The sequence below is a fragment of the Vulpes lagopus genome, chromosome 3 (genome assembly GCF_018345385.1).
Source record: "Vulpes lagopus strain Blue_001 chromosome 3, ASM1834538v1, whole genome shotgun sequence".
Classification (NCBI taxonomy): Eukaryota; Metazoa; Chordata; class Mammalia; order Carnivora; family Canidae; genus Vulpes; species Vulpes lagopus.
The window spans coordinates 138,109,481-138,128,413 of NC_054826.1; the positions used below are offsets into that span (position 1 = coordinate 138,109,481).

An 18,933-nucleotide genomic window follows, 5' to 3' on the forward strand; every position below is an offset into this window, starting at 1 on the left:
AGATTTTTATTTATGTGAGTGAGAGAGCATGAGCAAGCGGCAGGGAGGGACTGATGGAGAGGGAGAAGTCAACTCCCTGCTAAGCAGGGAGCTGGATGTGGGGCTTGATCTCAGGACCCTGGGATCATGACCTGAGCCAAAGGCAAACACTTAGCCACTGTCTGAGCCACTCAGGTGCCCCAGCATACACAGATTTCTAAGGAAACAGAGAGGTATCAGATGATACTCACCAAAAATTACAATGAAAATGTGAAAAACTGAAAACTCCTATTGTATTTTTATAAGCATATCAGTAGTACAAAAGGCCTACATACTTTAAAAATTATAATTTTCATTTGCTAAAATGCAATTCTCATTCACCGACACTCATCTAAAATAGTGGTACATAGTACAATATACTCACTGAAAAAAAGCAGTATCTATGGCATTATACGGAGTTATTTTCATTATATACTAAAAATGAACTAACCCTGGGAACCATTTAATCTGATTCATTAGAAAGGAAGTTGATTACAAAACCTTTTTGATTACAAAACCTTTTCAAGAGACTACTTCAACTAAAAAAGTAATCTATACAAAATTTCTGCATATGAAAGGCTGTCATTTGAAACTATTTCGGCTATACTCACCATGTGAATGAAAGTGTCCATGTCCATGAGCATGATCATGACTATGTGCAGCACCATGTTTTAATTCATGACTATGGCAATGATCTCCATGGCCATGGGCCTGATCCAGAACACCATTAAAAAGGGAATGACTGTGTCCATGGCCTAAAAAGTAGGTAGAACAAGAAGTATTTAAAAATATATCATATAAATGGTTACAATAATACTGATATCAGTGAAAAGAATTGGCTCCAAAAAGCAATTCAATTAAATAAAGATTTACTTATAAAAAGTGTTATAGATTCATTAAAACTGACTGAGTTCCTACCATGGAGTATGGGAAGGAAATGAAAGTATGGAGGGAATTGGCAGACTTTACTGGAGATGAAAATAAGTGAGAAGTACAAAGAAATATTTAGAGATTAGACAATGTTATTCATTCACATTAGGAAATACTTATCTGGAACACATGTTCTAGGCACTGTTCTAGGCACTGCAGATAATGCAGTGAAGAGCACGGACAAAAATCTTAGCAAAAGCTTTGCAAAGTAAAGTACTATTACATATACTATCAAAGATAGAACAAAATGTATGCATATGGTCACTTTGAGGCAGATGCAGCAGACGCAGGGAAGCCTCTGTATTTGGTAAAAGAACAGAATTACATTATAGCAGTAGAATCCTTAAAACAACAACAAAATAATGCAGAATCAATCATCTGTCCCTATCAGACCTGACAGCTACTAAACCATCAAAGAAACATACAAGCTATTCCAAAGCGAAGAAAAAGACTGGATGCTACCCAATTCAAAAACATCACTAATGTTCACAAAAATCCTAAATACCAGTAAACCAAATCCAGCATTGCATTATATGAAAAATAATGAATAGGGGAGATCAACTTCCAAAATGGTGGAGAGGTAATACTGGCAAATTAGCTCTCTCTCTAAAACAAGAAACTATAAGGGACACATTAAAAATCAACCAGTTCAGAACTCATAATTAACCAAACCAAAACCAGAAAATAAACTAAAAAGCACCCATCCAAGAAGTTACCAAACCTCTGTAAGACTAGAGGGTTTCTGCCGTTTTTTTTTAAAGCTTTTATTTATTTATTTCTTCATGATAGATAGATATATATATGTATAGAGAGAGAGGCAGAGACACAGGCAGAGGGAGAAGCAGGCTTCATGCCAGGAGTCTGACGCAGAACTCGATCCCGGGACCCCAGGATCACGCCCTGGGTTAAAGGCAGGCGCCCAACCGCTGAGCCACCCAGGGATCCCATTTCTGCCATTTTTATTTGGGGCTATTTCCATTTCACCTCCTGCCCAGCTCAGCTGAAAGTAGCTAAAAGCCAGCAGCACTGCAGACAATGGAGAGATCTGACTTCTTTGGAAGCTCTATTAAAAAGAGCATCTCCAGAGCACAATTAGTATTTTGTCCAAACTTGCAGTTTCCTAGAAAAATCTCTATTCTCAATGTGGTGATTATTAGAGTCAGTCAGCTCTAAAAATTCAGTGGCCACACACTGCAGGAAAGCAATTAGTCCAAGACAGTCATGCAACAAGAAAAACAACAGTATCAGCAACAACAAACTTTGAAGGGAGAAGATAAGGTAATGATATCAGAGTCATTATAATATAAAATGTCCAGTTTTCAACAACAGAAATTATAAGACATGCAAAGAAAAAGGAAAGTATGCCACAAACATGGGAAAAAAGCAACCAACAGAAAATGTTTCTGAAGGAAACCCAGATTTTGGCCTTAACAAAGACTTTATTTAAATCAGCCATTATACAGTGCTCAAAGAAATAAAGAAATCCATATCTAAAGACTGAAAGTATAACAATGACTCACCAATATGGAATATCAATAAAGAGAAATCATAAAAAAAAAAACCCAGAAAATTCTAGAGTTAAAGAAATATAATAACTGAAATAAAAGATTTACTAGAAGTGCTTAACAAAAGATCTCAGTTTCAATTATTTAAACTTGAAGATAGATCAACAGAGTCTGTCCACTCTGAGGAGCAGAAAAGAAGAAAATTAAGAAAAATAAACATAGCCTTAGATGCCTGTGGAAACACTAAGTATACCAAATTAAGCATTTAAGAGTCCCCCAAAAAGAAGAGACAGGAAAAAAAAAAAAACTGAAGAAATAATGGTTAGAAATTCTCCAACTTTGATGAAAAATATTAATCTACACATTCAAGAAACTTAGGAAAATCCAAAAGAATAAACTCAAACAGAGCCATATAATAGAAACATGGTAGTCAAATTGATGAATGTCAAAGAGATGATGAAAGTTGTACACCAAGATAAAAATAACTTACCATGTATAACAGAACTTAAGATTAACTGGTGACTTCTCCACAAAAACCATGGAGGTCAAAAGCCAGTAGGATAACAAAATCAAGATGTTTGAAAAAGTTGACTAAGAATTCTAAATTCAACTCTCTCCCTTAAAAATAAATGAGAAATAAGACATTACCCCATAAACAAAAATACTACCTGCAAATGAAGTGAAAAAACACTAAACAGTAACTACAACCCACACAGAGAAATAATGAGCACTGATAAAAGCAATTTTGACAGAATATAAATGTATTTTTAAATCTGCGACTCATTTCTTCTATATACTTTAAGAGACAACTGCATTAAGTAATAACTATAAAACTGTATTAATGAACATCATAAATACATGTTTTGTATGACAATAATAGTATGAAGAAGGGAGGTGAACATGGAGGTGTATTTAAGCAAAGGTTTTGCGTATTACTAAATTATTATTCATCTGAACTAAATTATTTTAAATTAAGATACTATTAAAAAAGATACTATTGGGATCCCTGGGTGGCGCAGCGGTTTGGCGCCTGCCTTTGGCCCAGGGCGCGATCCTGGAGACCCGGGATCGAATCCCACGTCGGGCTCCCGGTGCATGGAGCCTGCTTCTCCCTCTGCCTGTGTCTCTGCCTCTCTCTCTCTCTCTCTCTCTGTGACTATCATAAAAAAAAAAAAAAAAAAAAAAAAATACCCTCCATGTTAAAGGTATGGTGGGTATCCTTCTATAAAAAAAAAAAAAAAAAAGATACTATTTAATAATCCTGAGGACAACAATTTTGAAAATATTTAAAAATATATAGTAAAAGAAACAAGAGAATTAAAAGGCACACTAGAAAGTATTTTAAAAATAGGAATCAGGGACTAGAGTAACAAAAAGAACAGAAGATATAGAAAACAAATATTATAATGGCAGATGTAAATTCAACCTTAGTAGTAATAACATGAAACGTAAATTGTTTAAATATCCCGATCAAAAGACAGAAATTGTCAGTATGGCTTAAAAAAAATATAACCCAGTTATATTCTGTCTACAAGAAACACACTTTTATTATTTTTTTTTAAGAGATACACTTTAGAGTCAAAGACACAAAGAAGTTGAAAGTAAAAAGACAGAAAAAAATACAACATGCAAGCAGTTAAAAAAAAAAAAAAGCTGGAATGGTTATCAAAGCATCAGACAAAACAAACTATAAGCCAAAAATCACTGCAAGAAAAGGAGGGCATCATATAATACTGTGTTCAATCTATCTGGAAGATATAATGATTATAACCATATTACACTGAACACCACAGCTCCAAAAAACATGAAGTAGGGACACCTGGGTGGCCTGGTGGTTGAGCATCTGCCTTCGGCTCAGGGCATGATCCTCTGATCCTGGATCGAGTCCTGCAGTGGGCTCCCTGCTCAGTGGGGAGCCTGCTTCTCCCTCTGCCTGTGTCTCTGCCTCTCTGTGTCTCTCATAAATAAATAAATAAAATCTTTAAAAAAGAATACATGAAGCAAAACCTAAAATAACTGACTAAAAAAATATACAATTCAACAATAGTTGGAGACTTCAATACCTACTTTCAATAATAAATAGACAACTAGACAGATCAAAAAACCAAGACTGAAACACTATGAACAAATTAGACCTAACAGATACCTATAGAATACCTGACCATCTATAGAACACAGAATACATATTCTTCTCAAGTGCACATTGTCCATACAGACCAAATGCTAGGTCATAAAACAAGACTCAATAAATTGGGGCAGCCCTGGTGGCTCAGCGGTTTAGCACCGCCTTCAGCCCAGGGCCTGATCCTGGAGACCCAGGATTGAGTCCCGCATTGGGCTCCCTGCATGGGGCCTGCTTCTTCCTCTGCCTGTGTCTCTGCCTCTCTCTCTCTCTCTCTCTCTCTCTCATGAATAAATAAAATCTTAAAAAAAAAAAGAGAGAGAGACTCAATAAATTGAGAAGAACCTAAAATCCTAAAGTGTCATCTGATCACAATGGAATTAAATTAGATACCAACAACAGAAGAAAAATGAAAGACACACTCTTAAATAACTAATGGTACAAAGAAGAAATCACATGGGAAAATGAAAAATACTTTAATGAAAATGAAGTGAAAACACATGACATATCAAACTTACATATTATAATTCAGTAGTACTTAGAAGAAAAGACATTTAAAAATATTAAAGCAGACATAAAATTAAAGAGAAGAGAAAAACAACAGGAAAAAAATTATAAAACCAAAAGGGAATTCTTTGAAAAAATAAAATAAAATTGATAAACCTTTAAATAGACTATCCAAGAAAAAAATGACAGAAAGCATGAACTACTAAAACTGGGAAAAGAGAGGTCTTTACTGCTGACCTTATGGAAATAGAATAAATTTTTAAAAAGTCATTTATAAACAAGTAAATAATGTAGATGGAATGGACAAACGGACAAACATTCCTAGAAATACAGAAATTATTGAAACAGAATCAAGAGGAAACAGAAATGTGAACAGACCTATCACAGGCAAACGAAGAAAAAAAGAGAGAAAAAAAGAATATATTAAAAACTTCCAAAAAAGAAAAATCCATGCCCAGATGACTTCACTGCAGCAAACATTTAAAGAATACCAATACTTAAAAAAAAAAGAATACCTAATACTTCACACTCTTTTTCACCTACCCTCTTAAAAAAATAAATAAGAGAACACTCCCCAATTCAATACATAAGACCAGTATTACCCTGATACCAATGGTATCCAAAGACACCAAAAGAAAACTGCAGACCAGGGACACTTTGGTGGCTCAGTGGTTGAGCAACTGCCTTTGGCTTGGGGCGTGATCCCGGGGTCCAGGATAGAGTCCCGTATTGAGCTCCTTAAAGGGAGCCTGCTTTTCCCTCTGCCTCTCTCTCTCTCTCTCTCTCTTTTCTCTCTCTCTCTCTGTGTGTCTCATGAATAAATAAAATCTTTAAGAAAGAAAGAAAGAAAGAAAGAAAGAAAGAAAGAAAGAAAGAAAGAAAGAAAGACTGCAGACCAAAATTCCTTAACAACAAAGACACTAAGTTTCAACAAAATACTAGCAAACCAAGTAAAGCAACAGCAACCATGGCCAAATGGGATTTGTCCTAAGAATGAAAAAGAGGTTCAATACCCAAAAATCAAGCAGTGTAATACACCATATTAATAGAATATAGGATAAAAACCAACTAATCATCTCAAAAAAAAAAAAAAAAAAAGCTGTGACAAAACTCAATACCCTTTTGTAATAAAAACACCTAGTAAACTAGGAAGAAATGAACTTCCTCAACCTGATAAAGGGCATTTCTGAAAAACCCATGGCTAACACAGCTAACATATTTAATGAAGAAAGACTGAATGCTTTCATCCTAAAATCAAGAAAAAAAGAATGTCTTCTCTCATCACTTCTATTTAATATTGTACTGAAGAAGCAGGGCGCCTGGGTGGCTCAGTTGGTTATATGTAGGACTCTTGGTTTCCGCTCAGGTCATGATCTCCAGGTTACAGGATTGAGCCCTGCTTTGGGCTCTGAGTTCATTGGAGAGTCTGCTGTGTCAAAATAATCTTTTTAACAAATGGTACTGAGGCAACTGGAGATCTATTTATATATATATTGGCCCCCAAATCATTTTCTTGTATACAGTTGTCACACACCATTTAAAAAAATTGACTGAAAATGGACCATATACCTCAAAGCACATCTAAATGGATACATTTTAACCATAAAATTTAAGGATGGTTCCTTAAAAGAAATCTATCAATGTAATTACTAATTTTAAATTAATTAAGGAGGAAAATATTACTTCAATAGATGCAGTTAAAGTAATATCCTTAATTTGATAAAGTAGTTTCATCAAAAACAAACCATAAACATTAGACCAAATGGCAAAACTTTACTAGCATTCTTTATTTATTTAATGAAGAATGCATATTAAAGTCATCTGGAGAGCTTTAAAACATGCTGATATTTGGGTCTTCCTCCAGATGTTCTGATAAAAATGTTCTGGGATTAAACCTGGGCATCAGTTTTTTTTTTTTTTTTTTAAGTTACTCAGGTGATCATCCAGGTTGATACAAGGATACAAACTAAGTATTTCCTTTTTTAAAAGATTTATTTATTTATTCATAAGAGACACAGACTGAGAGAGAGAGAGAGAGAGAGAGAGAGAGCGCAAAAACACAGGCAGAGGGAGAATCAGGCTCCCCGCAGGGTGCCTGACACATCAGGATCACGACCTGAGCCACCCAGGTCGTCCCCAAATTAAGTATTTCTAATCAACAAATACTTAACAACAAATAGAGTCTCTTCTACAACACTGTGCTAGAGGTCCTGGTTATGTAAAAAGACAAGCAGGAATAATAGTTTTTATTCTTGATAGTAATAAAAACATTCAACTACCTAAAAATGAACTGACCAAAAAATATAAAAATATTAAAAAGTAGCTAAGACAATTTAGTAAAAGACAAAAATTTTTTTAAACATTTCAATCAAAATCCCAAAAAGATTTTTCATACAACTTGACAAGCTGATGAAAAAAATCAATTAAGCAAGACAGGCCCAACTAACTTTGAAATGCAATTTAAAATAGGCTAAAAGTGTTCTTTTACCTCAATGGGGTAAAAGGCAGGTTAATAATTGGTGCTTGGAAAACTGTTTATTCACACTGAAAAAAAAAAAGTTAAGTCGTAACTCACCCCAACACAAAAACAAATTACATACAAAGGAGCAAAATGGATGAGGAGAAACACCCTGATATTTTAACACTATTAAAGTACAAGAGTATATGTTTATGACTAATAGGAAACTTCTCAAATAAAATAGAAAACATATCAGAAAAAATGTAAGACAGAAAAACTAAGACTATATCTAAATTAAGAACCCCTACATAAAAGTTTAAAGATAAGCCATAGATTGGGAAAAGATGTTTGCAACACATAAAAAGATTAGTATACAAAATGTATAAATATATAAGATATATAAAAATCATTATAAATTAAGAAGACCATAGAAAAACAAGCAAAAATAAATAGACAATTTTAGAAGAGGAAGAACTTGAATGGCCTAAAAACATAAAGATTTTCAACCTCATTACTAGTCAGAGAAATAATAAATAAAATGAGGTATCATTTTTATCAAAGTATTAGCAAAATACTTTTAAACCCATAATAATAAGTTTTAATGTGAGTGGGAGAAATTAGCATTGGCATTCATTGCCAGGGTAAATGTGGATGACAGTCATTTTGGAAGGGCAATTTGCTATTGTCTATTGAAACTAAAAACTGTACTTCCCGTGTTCCAGCAACTCTATTTATATTCCAGCACAGTGCAATTCAAAGAACTTTCTGTGATGATGGACATGTTCTATATATGCTATCCAATATGACAGCCCTATGTGGCTACTGAGCACTTGAACTATCACTTGTGTAACTGAAGAAGTGCATTTTTAATTTTATTAAATTTAAGTAACTGTAATTTAAATTTAAACAGTCACATGTGACTAATGGCTACCAAACTGGACAGTACAGCTTTGGAAAAACACTTGCATATGTTCACAAGGATATACATATGGAAAGGACTTAAAAAGTCTATATACAGAAGACTAGTTAAATAAGCCACAGTATCCCACACCATGGAGTTTCATGTGTTAACAAGAGAAAGTGGACTGATGCATACCAAATAGCAGGATTTCAAAGACAGATGGTATAATAAATTTCATACCCACAAACACTATAGTTTTTACTAGCTAGATTTATTTTGTGATTTTTAAAGTTTATTTGTTGGTTTTATATAAGTGGTGTCATACTAAACAGATAAGCTACAGAGGTCTGGAGGGATCCACACCAAACTGATAGTGTGTAATCTTGAGATGATACTCAGATGGAAGAACATGGAGAAGTGGGAGTGATGGTTTTGGAAGACATAAATAAGAATCTATTAACATATTATTTCTGTTATTAAAGATCAACGTAGAATTTGAATTTATCAATTTTCAAAAGTGATAATTATGATGGAAAAGAGAAAATGAAGAAACAAAGGGTTCTAACCATCATACCAGAGCCATGAGAATGTCCATGACCTCCATGCTTGAAAACAAATATTCCTACTAGGTTTACCACAAACCCAAGAATTGAAACAAGAAGCAGTCTCTCATGGTGTACATCTGGAGGGGCTAATGCTCTCTAGAAAACACATAATACAAAAAAGGGAATTGAAATAATTTCTGATTGATCAACTGGTAAAAACAAAAAGCAATCTTTAAAATTTTTCAGTTATTTTCAAAATGAAAAGCATTCTAAAAATATATGCCAAACAGTCTATAGAGGAAAAAAAAAACAGTGCTCACTTAATGCAGACAAGGTAACAGTTACTATTTTTAAATAAACACCAATATTTAAAAGCATGACTATTTGGTCTTAAACCCATCCCTCTTTGGTATCTTAAATAATACTGCCATTCATTTTAAGTTCATTGATTTTTCAATTTTCTCTCTCTTTTTAAATATACCAAATACAAAAGTTCACTGGCAAAACTCGCAGGTTCTATTTTAAGAATTCTTCCCAACAGACCTCACTACCCGGATTGTGCCTTTACTTTTCAGAGTTAACGCTTCATTCATACCATTTAATTGTTTTGAATTTCAAGTAGTTTCACATATATTTAATTTTTTCAACTACTTTGTAAGCTCTTCTTTTTTTTTTTTGTAAGCTCCTCTTATACAATAATTTATCTAACCCAAGACTGTCCTCAGTAATAGTGTGAAAACAGTGCACATGTATCTTTAGTTCATAAACATTTTTGTTACAGAAATGCAATTTACTGACTCTAATCATTATTTACAATACCTCAACTCCTTCTGAGAAAATAAAAAAAGCAGTGAAGATCAAAAATAGGCCATTGACAAAGCCAGCCAGAACTTCCGCTCTAACATACCTAAGGAAGAGCAAAGTAAACAATTGAATTATCATTTCTTAAAAATCAAATCACAAATTTATATACAATCAGAGATTCTAAACCACATTATATAAGCAGCCAGCAAAGTCCTAGTATTTATAATATAGTGTTTTATTCTATATATATAGTAGAAATGAGAAAATGAATTATTACAAATTATGTATAATAGCACAATACCACAAAATACATTCACTTCTACAAGCCAATCAAAAGATCTTCTTAGAGTAAGTAGATTTAGAAAGACCTCTTCCACAGAAATGTAAATCTCAAGTCGCCCCTGGACTAGACAAATAGGCACAGAAGGAAAGATTGAGAGATAAAAAGTAGAAGAAAAAGAAGGGTTTTTCGAACTTACTGCTTCTTTTCTAAGAACTTCTTATACTTTTTGTTTTGTACCTTTCAGCTTTCAAATCTCTGGAAAATGGAATTTTGATTTGAAGGAAAATAAAATTATTTCTGAGTCATCCTAGAGACAACTTTGAGATTTATACTTCTACCACTCTTTTCTAAAATTAATAAATCTAACAAAAAATTTTCAATTACCTATTTTTAGAATCAATTCTAGCTTCATATGATACTACTTAAATTATTTTTAAAAGATCTGTCTTTTCCTCCATGGACTTCTGAAGCTTTCTGCTTCCTACCTGCATGAAGCATCGGAGAAAGATTTTATTTTTTCCATAAGGTATTATCTGGCTTAGTTAAAGTCATGAGAACCAACTTTAACCTGGCAGTTTTACATGTCCTAACATTATTCAAAGGGTGCTGACAGCAGTTAATTACTCTGGTCCATAAACAAAATAATAGGAGCATCAAAAATACCGCTTTTTCTAGCTTTCTATGTCAACTTCTAGATAATACAATTTTTACTATAAAAAATGTTTTAAGAGAACAAACTCTTTAAAATGTACTCTATTCAGTTACATTGGAGTTTGCTCTGTCAGTACACTCCAACATAGCATATATTTCTGCACTCAGAAATAATGCATACTTCTACCTTCTAACACATACAAATGAATTAAATTTACATAATATTTGTCAGAACATATGCCTTTTTATCTTTCATGAGAGAACATTCATTAAATTCAGCTTGCTTTCCATAGCAAACACTTAGGAACTTATCTAATATATCAGCAGAGTTAGTAACCTAAAATGAAAAGCATTTTCTTTTAACCCACTCTTCTACTCCCATAGTTAATGCAAAAGCCTTTTGTCCTTGAGTTCCATTAGACTTCAAGATCAAAGGTAGAAATGTTTTTCAGGCATCTTTTTGTCTCTAATGTCTACCTCAGTAGGTACTCCATAAATTCTGACAAACTATTGGTCTAAAGTGATTTAATTAGGCTTAAGATATTTGCTGAACTTGGTTACAGAATTCAAGTGAAAAACTTGTGAAAACTAGACATACTTGCCTTTACAAATGACTGTTTACTTGAACACAGTGAGTCTTGGAATTAAAACATACCACATTCATAAATTTGCTACTGCCTCATTAAGTATGAAGACATCTGAATTCTTTAGCCAGGGCAAAAAAAAAAAAAAAAGATACAGTGTATGTACATATATACATAGGCACGTACATATGCATGTAGCTATCAGACATATATTACTTTTATGCTGGCACTACTATTTCAAAAATAGGAGTGTGACCAGACACAAAGATGATTTTTCTATAAACAAATACAGAAAAGTCTTCTGCCTCTCAGATTTCTTCTATTATTATTATTTTTTAATGATTTTATTTATTTATTTATGAGAGACACAGAGAGGCAGAAGGAGAAGTAGGCTTCCTGTGGGGAGCGTGATGTGGGACTCGATCCCAGGACCCCGGGATCAGGCTCTGAGCCAAACACAGATAGATGCTCAACCACTGAGCCACTCAGGTGCCCCTCTGCTATTATTTTTCTATTGCAGTCAGTTGGCTTCTGTGATCATACTGAACCAGGGGTGGGAGACAGGGCAGGTATTGGGGATTCATCCTTAGGCTTAGCCTATTCAGTGTCATTTTGATGTACTGGTACTTAACATTTTACTGGCTCTGCTACTTAACTACTGTAGCAATGATTAATAGATTCAAATGTTGCATCAGATTTTACTCCCTAATTTTTCCCTTCTCAAAAGAAAAAAGCAAACAAGAAGATAAAACAAGAAACAAAAAGATGGCAAAAAAGGTGGCATATCACTCCTTTATATAAACTAGTTAACGCTGAATAGTAAAACCTGCTATGGTACTGAAGGTATTCAAAGCTATTCCTAAAAACCATCTTACAGTGGGAGATTATGTATTCTAAATAGAAAATAGATACACTTAGATTTAAGGAACTGAGAATTTTTATAGTTACCTGTTTATCCTGAAAAATAATTTTAAAAAAATTTTTCTCAAAAACTTGTTAAGATATTCTAATCAGATTTTTGATATACAATATATATAAATTATTAATTTTCCAACACAAGATTAGAATCTTACACGCAATCTTTCTTTAATGATTCAAAATATACTAATAATTTTTTGATTGCATAGTCATGGAAGATGTTCTCTTTTGAGCTGTTTGAATTTATAGATATACAGATCCCTCACTGTAGTCTACAAAAACACTAGAATTAGTGGTTTTTGTCTGACTTTTTGTAATTTTACAAATAACCACATCACTTCAGTTAAACCCCAAATCAGTAAGTTCTGTCACAGAATTTTATATACCCTTGTTTCAGCACTTGTCACAACATAGTTACTATGTTTTTACAGCACTATTTTCCCATTAGAGCACAAGTTCCTCCAAGGCAGAAGCCATATCTTATTTGTCTTTATAAGCAGCAAAAGATTAGACTCCTAGTGGGCTCTCAATAAATATCTGAAGAGAACAAGAACATGTACAAGAGAAAGTGCATGCATGCTGGCTCAAGAACAAAAGCAAAGGTGAAGGGAAAGAGGAACCCGAGAAGGAACAAGAGTAAAAGAGAGAACAAAAGGCAGTGTGCCTAAGACAGTGGATGGACGCAGGCAGGAGAGAATGAGAGACACTTCAGGGGAGGATCAGTGAGAGAAGGAAAGAGAATAGGAAAGAACTAGGACTAAGGCATTCAGAGAGAGGGAGGGGGAACAAGAAAGAGCCTGAGAGATACAGTGGTTACAGGTAGAGGGAGAGATGTGCAGGAGAGAAAGAGGGAGGGGAGAGTGGAAGGCTGAGGACTCTGGAAAGACCATGAGCACGGACACAAGGAACAGGGAAGAGAGAACAAGAGAGGGGAGAAGGGAATTCAGGAGAGATGACAGAGGATAAGTATGGGGATGAGAGTGAAAGAGAAAACAGGGGAGGAAAGAAAGGAGAGACTGTGAGAAAGCACTCACAAGGAAGGGGGACAGAGAGGAAAGGGTCAACAAGTGAGAAGGGAGAATGGGGAGCTGGGAAGAGAAGGAGGGGGGAGACAGAGATAGAGGATATTATCCTTGAGAGCTGTACACATAAATAATAATTGCACTGCAAAATATTGTATGACTTCAAAAAAGAAAACACTCAGGGCAGAGTCAAACACTGGACACTCTACTGCTTCTCCCAATCAGAGATGGCAAAAGGCCAACTTGGCCTCTAAATACTACTAGGTTCAGAAGTGAGAGCAGATGTTCCAATATAGTCTCTCCAGCATAGAAACACTCTCCAAATATTTGATTAATTATCCAAATTGAGCAAGAGTATAAAAAGGAGTATTTTTCATAAAAGCAGAGCTGAAGAGGGTAAGTAATATAAAATCATATTAGGAAACAATTATTTTAAATAAATTAATAGCAAAATATCCCTTTACAACAGAAAAAGAAACATGACTGTTTTCATATACTGAAATCTTCTTCTTCTAAAAAAAAAAAAAATAGGTTAAGAGTTAAGAAAATCCCCCATCTAGCAAAAAATCTGTCTTACCTTTAAGCAAAAGTACTTAAGATACAAAAAATAAAATAAAATAAAATAAAAAAATAAAAAGAGAGGTATGTGTTGTATATTCCAATTAAAGACTATTCAAAAATAGGTAAAAATGAATCTACTAAGTTAGGGAAGTGGTTGTTACCCTTGGGGTGCTACATGGGAAGAAATGAGGAGGAGTCATGAGAAGCGGCTTTAAAGGTTCAAGTTACACAAATGTGTTCAATTTGTGAACATTCATGTGCTTAAGATTTGTGTATTTTCTGTATTTCTTACACTTTAATAAAAAAGTTTTTTAAAAGTCTTACCCATAAGAGAAAGCATCATTATCTCTCCATTTTGAAATAACAGATGCTGCCAATCCAGCCAAAATGGCAGTGCTATCGAAAAACATGTGAAAAGAGTCGGAAATCAAGCCTAAGCTGTAAAAGAACAGACATATTGGCATATTATAACAATAATCAAATAGTGAGCATTCTTCTCTAATTCTTTAAATGTCCTGTGCTTACCAGGTAACTAATCTTCTAAATAGACAACCCTGAAATATGATACACAGAGAGATAGTAACGGTAAGTTTTAAATATCTGAGGACTCTGACGCCCGTTGCCTAAGAAAAAAACCGAGCTTCTGGTGAAAGATGGGTAGAAACAAAGCTAGCTGCTACTGGATGAGGGGCAGGAATCTGCCCACCCTCTGGTCACTGGCAAAGGTCAGCTGTCACTGAAAGAGAGGGAAAAAAAACCAGCCACCTGCTGTTGGGGGCAGTCTAAAGCCAGGTTGGGCCCAAGATCTTACACTGATAAAAAGCTAAGGTTGCTGCTGTTTAAAGAGGGATAAGACAGTTTTTCCTTCTCTTGATACCAAGCTGTAGAGAGAGGTGGGAGAAGGGGAAGGAACATTAATAATGCCCATTCTGGCACTCAGGTGTCAAGGGACTGCCTAAAACTAAGGCTCCAGGAGGAGAACCAAATTCTCTCTCCTCCGTAACCGAAGTCTTGACTAGAATATAAAACCAGAGCAATCTACCTCTGAGAGCTGAGCAAGAGCACAGAGATTCCCCTGTGGCAAGGTGTGTAGGGCCTGCTGAAAACTGACAATGGAGCAAGAACACTGAGAAAAACCCTCCAGGGTCCCAAACCCTACACTAAACATAAGGTGGTAAAACTCACTTTAAAAAAGCCACTAAAAAATAAGTTAGTGACTTACTGAAATTAACTATCAAGAACAAAAATACAAACCCAGCTAGTCAACTATTGATCAGACTCAAAACCTCACATTAATGGCCTGACAAAATAATAAGTGTGCACATTTCTGGGCATCAATACAATTAACCTTGGTCCCTACCTTCCCCTGCTCATGCTCTCTCAAATGAATAAATAAAGTCTTAAAAACAAAACAAAATAAAACAGAAAAAACCTTGGTCCCTTTGTTTTTTTAAACATAATATCCAACATTCAATAAATAACCCCACTGTCAAGAGCTAAAGCAATCAACAGAATCAGAAAAGGCCTAGAGATTGGACTATGATGGAGACTTTAAAACAGGGATCCTTGGGTGGCGCAGCGGTTTGGCGCCTGCCTTTGGCCCAGGGCGCGATCCTGGAGACCCGGGAACGAATCCCACGTCGGCCTCCCGATGCACGGAGCCTGCTTCTCCCTCTGTCTGCGTCTCTCCCTCTCTCTCTCTCTGTGACTATCATAAATAAAAATTAAAAAAAAATTTTAAAACAAATATGACTAATATGTTAAAGGATGTTGCATAAAGTTGGAGAAAATTCATGAACAAATTGGGGACTTTTCACAGAGATAGAAACTATAAAAGAATCAAATGGAAATGACAAAAACATTTTTAAAAAATCATAATATTGAAGATAAATAATAACCTACATGGGCTTCTGAGCAGAAGGAACACGAAAGAATCATGTCAAGAGAAATTATCCAAAGTAAAACACAAAGAAGAAAAGGAGTAGAAAAAAAAAAAAACAAAAACAAAAACAGAACAAAGCAGTAAAAGTTTTTAACAGTATAAAGGAGACTAAAATACAAATATTTGGACTCTCAGTACTGGAGAAGAAAGAATAGAGAAAGTATTTAAAGAGGAAATGCTTGAGAATTTTTAAAAACAAACCACATATTCAAGACATTTAAAATATCCCAAGCTGGGACGCCTAGGTGGCTCAGCGGTTTGGTGCCTGCCTTCAGCCCAGGGTGTGATCCTTGGAGACCCAGGATCGAGTCCCGCGTCGGGCTCGCTGCATGGAGCCTGCTTCTCTCTTTCTGTCTCTCTGCCTCTCTCTATCTCTCATTAATAAAAAATAAATAAACCTTTTTAAAAATAAAATAAAATATCCCAAGCTGAGGAAAATCTCTCCACACTTCACAAACTGCTCAATACCAAAGAGAAAGAGAAAATCTTGACAACAGCCAGAAAAAGGAAAAACAAAGATAAGACTAACAGTATATTTTTCATCACAAACTACTCAAGACAGAATAATGGAGTGATGTCCTTAAAGCATTGGGAAAAAAATGTCAACCTTAAATTCTGTATCTAGCAAAATGTCTTTCAAAAATGAACACAAAGATTTTTCCAGATAACCAAAGCAGAGAGAACTCATTGCCAGCAGATCTGAGTTAAAGGAATTAAAGTTCTCCAAGCAGAAATATGTTACGATGGAAACTTAGATTTGTGTAAAGAAACAAAGATCACTGAAAATTAGTGGGTAAATACAAAAGATCTTTTTTTCTTATTTTTAGTAACTTTAAAAGATCATTGGAAAAAAAGAGGGAAAAAAACAAAAACTTTGATAATATCAACAAAATTCACAACCTTTAAGTAGACTGACCATGAAAAAAGAGAAAAGACTAAAATTACTAAAATGAGGAATGAAAAAAATACACTACTGACTTTACATAAATAAAAAGAATCATAAGAAAATACTACAGTTACAAGCCAGCAAATTATGTAACATAGATGAAAAAGACACATTCCTGGAAACAATCTTGCAAAAGTGACTCAAGAAAGTTTTTTGAATAGCCTTATAACAAGCTAACAGATTGAATGAACAATTGTAAAACTTCCAACAAAGAAAAGGCCATGCCCAGACAGCTTCACTGGTAAATTCTGCCAAACATTTAAAGAACAATAAATATCAATCCCTTACAAAGACTCCGAAAAAAAAAAAAAAAATGTCGAAAGAATGCTTCCCAATTCATTGTTTAAAAGCAGTATTATTACCCTTATACCAAAATGAGACAACAGACACCACAAGAAATGAAACAGACTAATCTTTCACAAATACACATACAAAAATCTTCAACAAATACTAGCCAATGGAATCTAAGGATATATATTTTAAAAAATACACACTATGACCAAGTGGGATTAATCCCAACAATGCAAGGTTGGTTCAATAATGTGAAAATCAATTGATCTAACCCATTGTATCAATAGGATTAAAACCAAAAGCCACATGAACACTTCAACAGGTGCAAAGAGTCTGACAAAATTTAACACTTCTCTTTGTAATAAAAACACTCAACAAACTTGGAATAGAGAGAATTTGCTCAGTTCTTAAACGGCATCTACAAAAAACCCACAGCACCATTAATGGCCAAGGATTAAATGCTTTCCCCTAAGATCAGATACAAGATGAAGATGTCCCCTCTCACCACTTCTATTTAACATTGTACTGGAGGATCTAACAAGGGAAGTTTGGCAGGAAATAAAAGACACCTAGATAGGAAGTGAAGGAGTAAAACTATCACTATTTGCAGATGACAGGATATCATGTATAAAAATCTTAAGACTCTACTAAAAACCTATTAGAATAATTGAGTTTGGCAAGATTGCAGGATACAATATAAACATACAAAAATGAACTGTATCTTTGGGGTAAATCCCCAGCAGTGCAATTGCTGGGTCATAGGGCAGGTCTATTTTTAACTTCTTGAGGAACCTCCACACAGTTTTCCAGAGTGGCTGCACCATTTCACATTCCCACCAACAGTATAAGAGGGTTCCCTTTTCTCCACATCCTCTCCAACATTTGCGGTTTCCTGCCTTGTTAATTTTACCCCAAAGATACAGATGCAATGAAACGCTGGGACACCTGCACCCCGATGTTTATAGCAGCAATGTCCACAATAGCCAAACTGGAAGGAGCATCAGTGTCCATCGAAAGATGAATGGATAAAGAAGATGTGGTTTATGTATACACTGGAATATTACTCAGCCATTAGAAATGACAAATGCCCACCATTTGCTTCAACGTGGATGGAACTGGAGGGTATTATGCTGAGTGAAATAAGTCAATTGGAGAAGGACAAACATTATATGTTCTCATTCATTTGGGGAATATAAATAATAGTGAAAGGGAATAGAAGGGAAGGGAGAAGAAATGGGTAGGAAATATCAGAAAGGGAGACAGAACATAAAGACTCCTAACTCTGGGAAAAGAACTAGGGGTGGTGGAAGGGGAGGAGGCGGGGGGTGGGGGTAAATGGGTGACGGGCACTGAGGGGGGCATTTGACGGGACGAGCACTGGGTGTTATTCTGTATGTTGGCAAATTGAACACCAACAAAAAATAAATTTATTATTAAAAAAAACAAAAATGAACTGTATTCCTATGTAGTAGTGATATAAAAAATAATAAAAAAACATTTTCCTTTACAATAGCATCAAAAAATACATTTAACGAAAAAGTGTAAAACTTATACTCTAAAACTATAGAATATTGTTGAAAATTTTTAAAAAGACCTAAATAAATGGAAAAAAAAAAACCATGTTTACAAATCAGAAGACAATACTGTTAAGATTCAATACTTCCTCAATTGATCTACAGATTCAACTCAATCCTATCAAATTCCCAGACTTCTTTGAAGAAACTGGTCTTAAAATTCATACAGAAAAAAGGGGACCTAGAATAGACAAAATATTGAAAATGAAAAGCAAAGTTGGAGGACTCACACTTCCCAATTTCAAAGTTTACTATAGAGTTACAGTAATCAAATAGTGTGGTGCTGGCACAAAAGTAAACCTATAGAGCAATGGAATAGAATTTAGAATCTAGAAATAAACCTTCACATTTATGGTCAACTAACTTCTGAC

At 34.6% G+C, this 18,933-nt stretch overlaps 1 protein-coding gene across 1 annotated transcript in view; it reads right to left on the reverse strand.

The window, feature by feature from the left end:
- SLC30A7 (solute carrier family 30 member 7) overlaps positions 1 to 18,933 on the reverse strand; it is an 85,242-nt gene that overhangs the window by 52,555 nt on the left and 13,754 nt on the right. Inside the window, exons 3-6 of the mRNA XM_041748345.1 lie at positions 14,134 to 14,247; positions 9,806 to 9,893; positions 9,016 to 9,142; positions 630 to 773 (exon numbers count right to left, since the gene is read on the reverse strand). Of these exons, the coding sequence (XP_041604279.1) occupies positions 630 to 773; positions 9,016 to 9,142; positions 9,806 to 9,893; positions 14,134 to 14,247 (473 nt within the window). The remainder of the gene's footprint in view (positions 1 to 629; positions 774 to 9,015; positions 9,143 to 9,805; positions 9,894 to 14,133; positions 14,248 to 18,933) is intronic.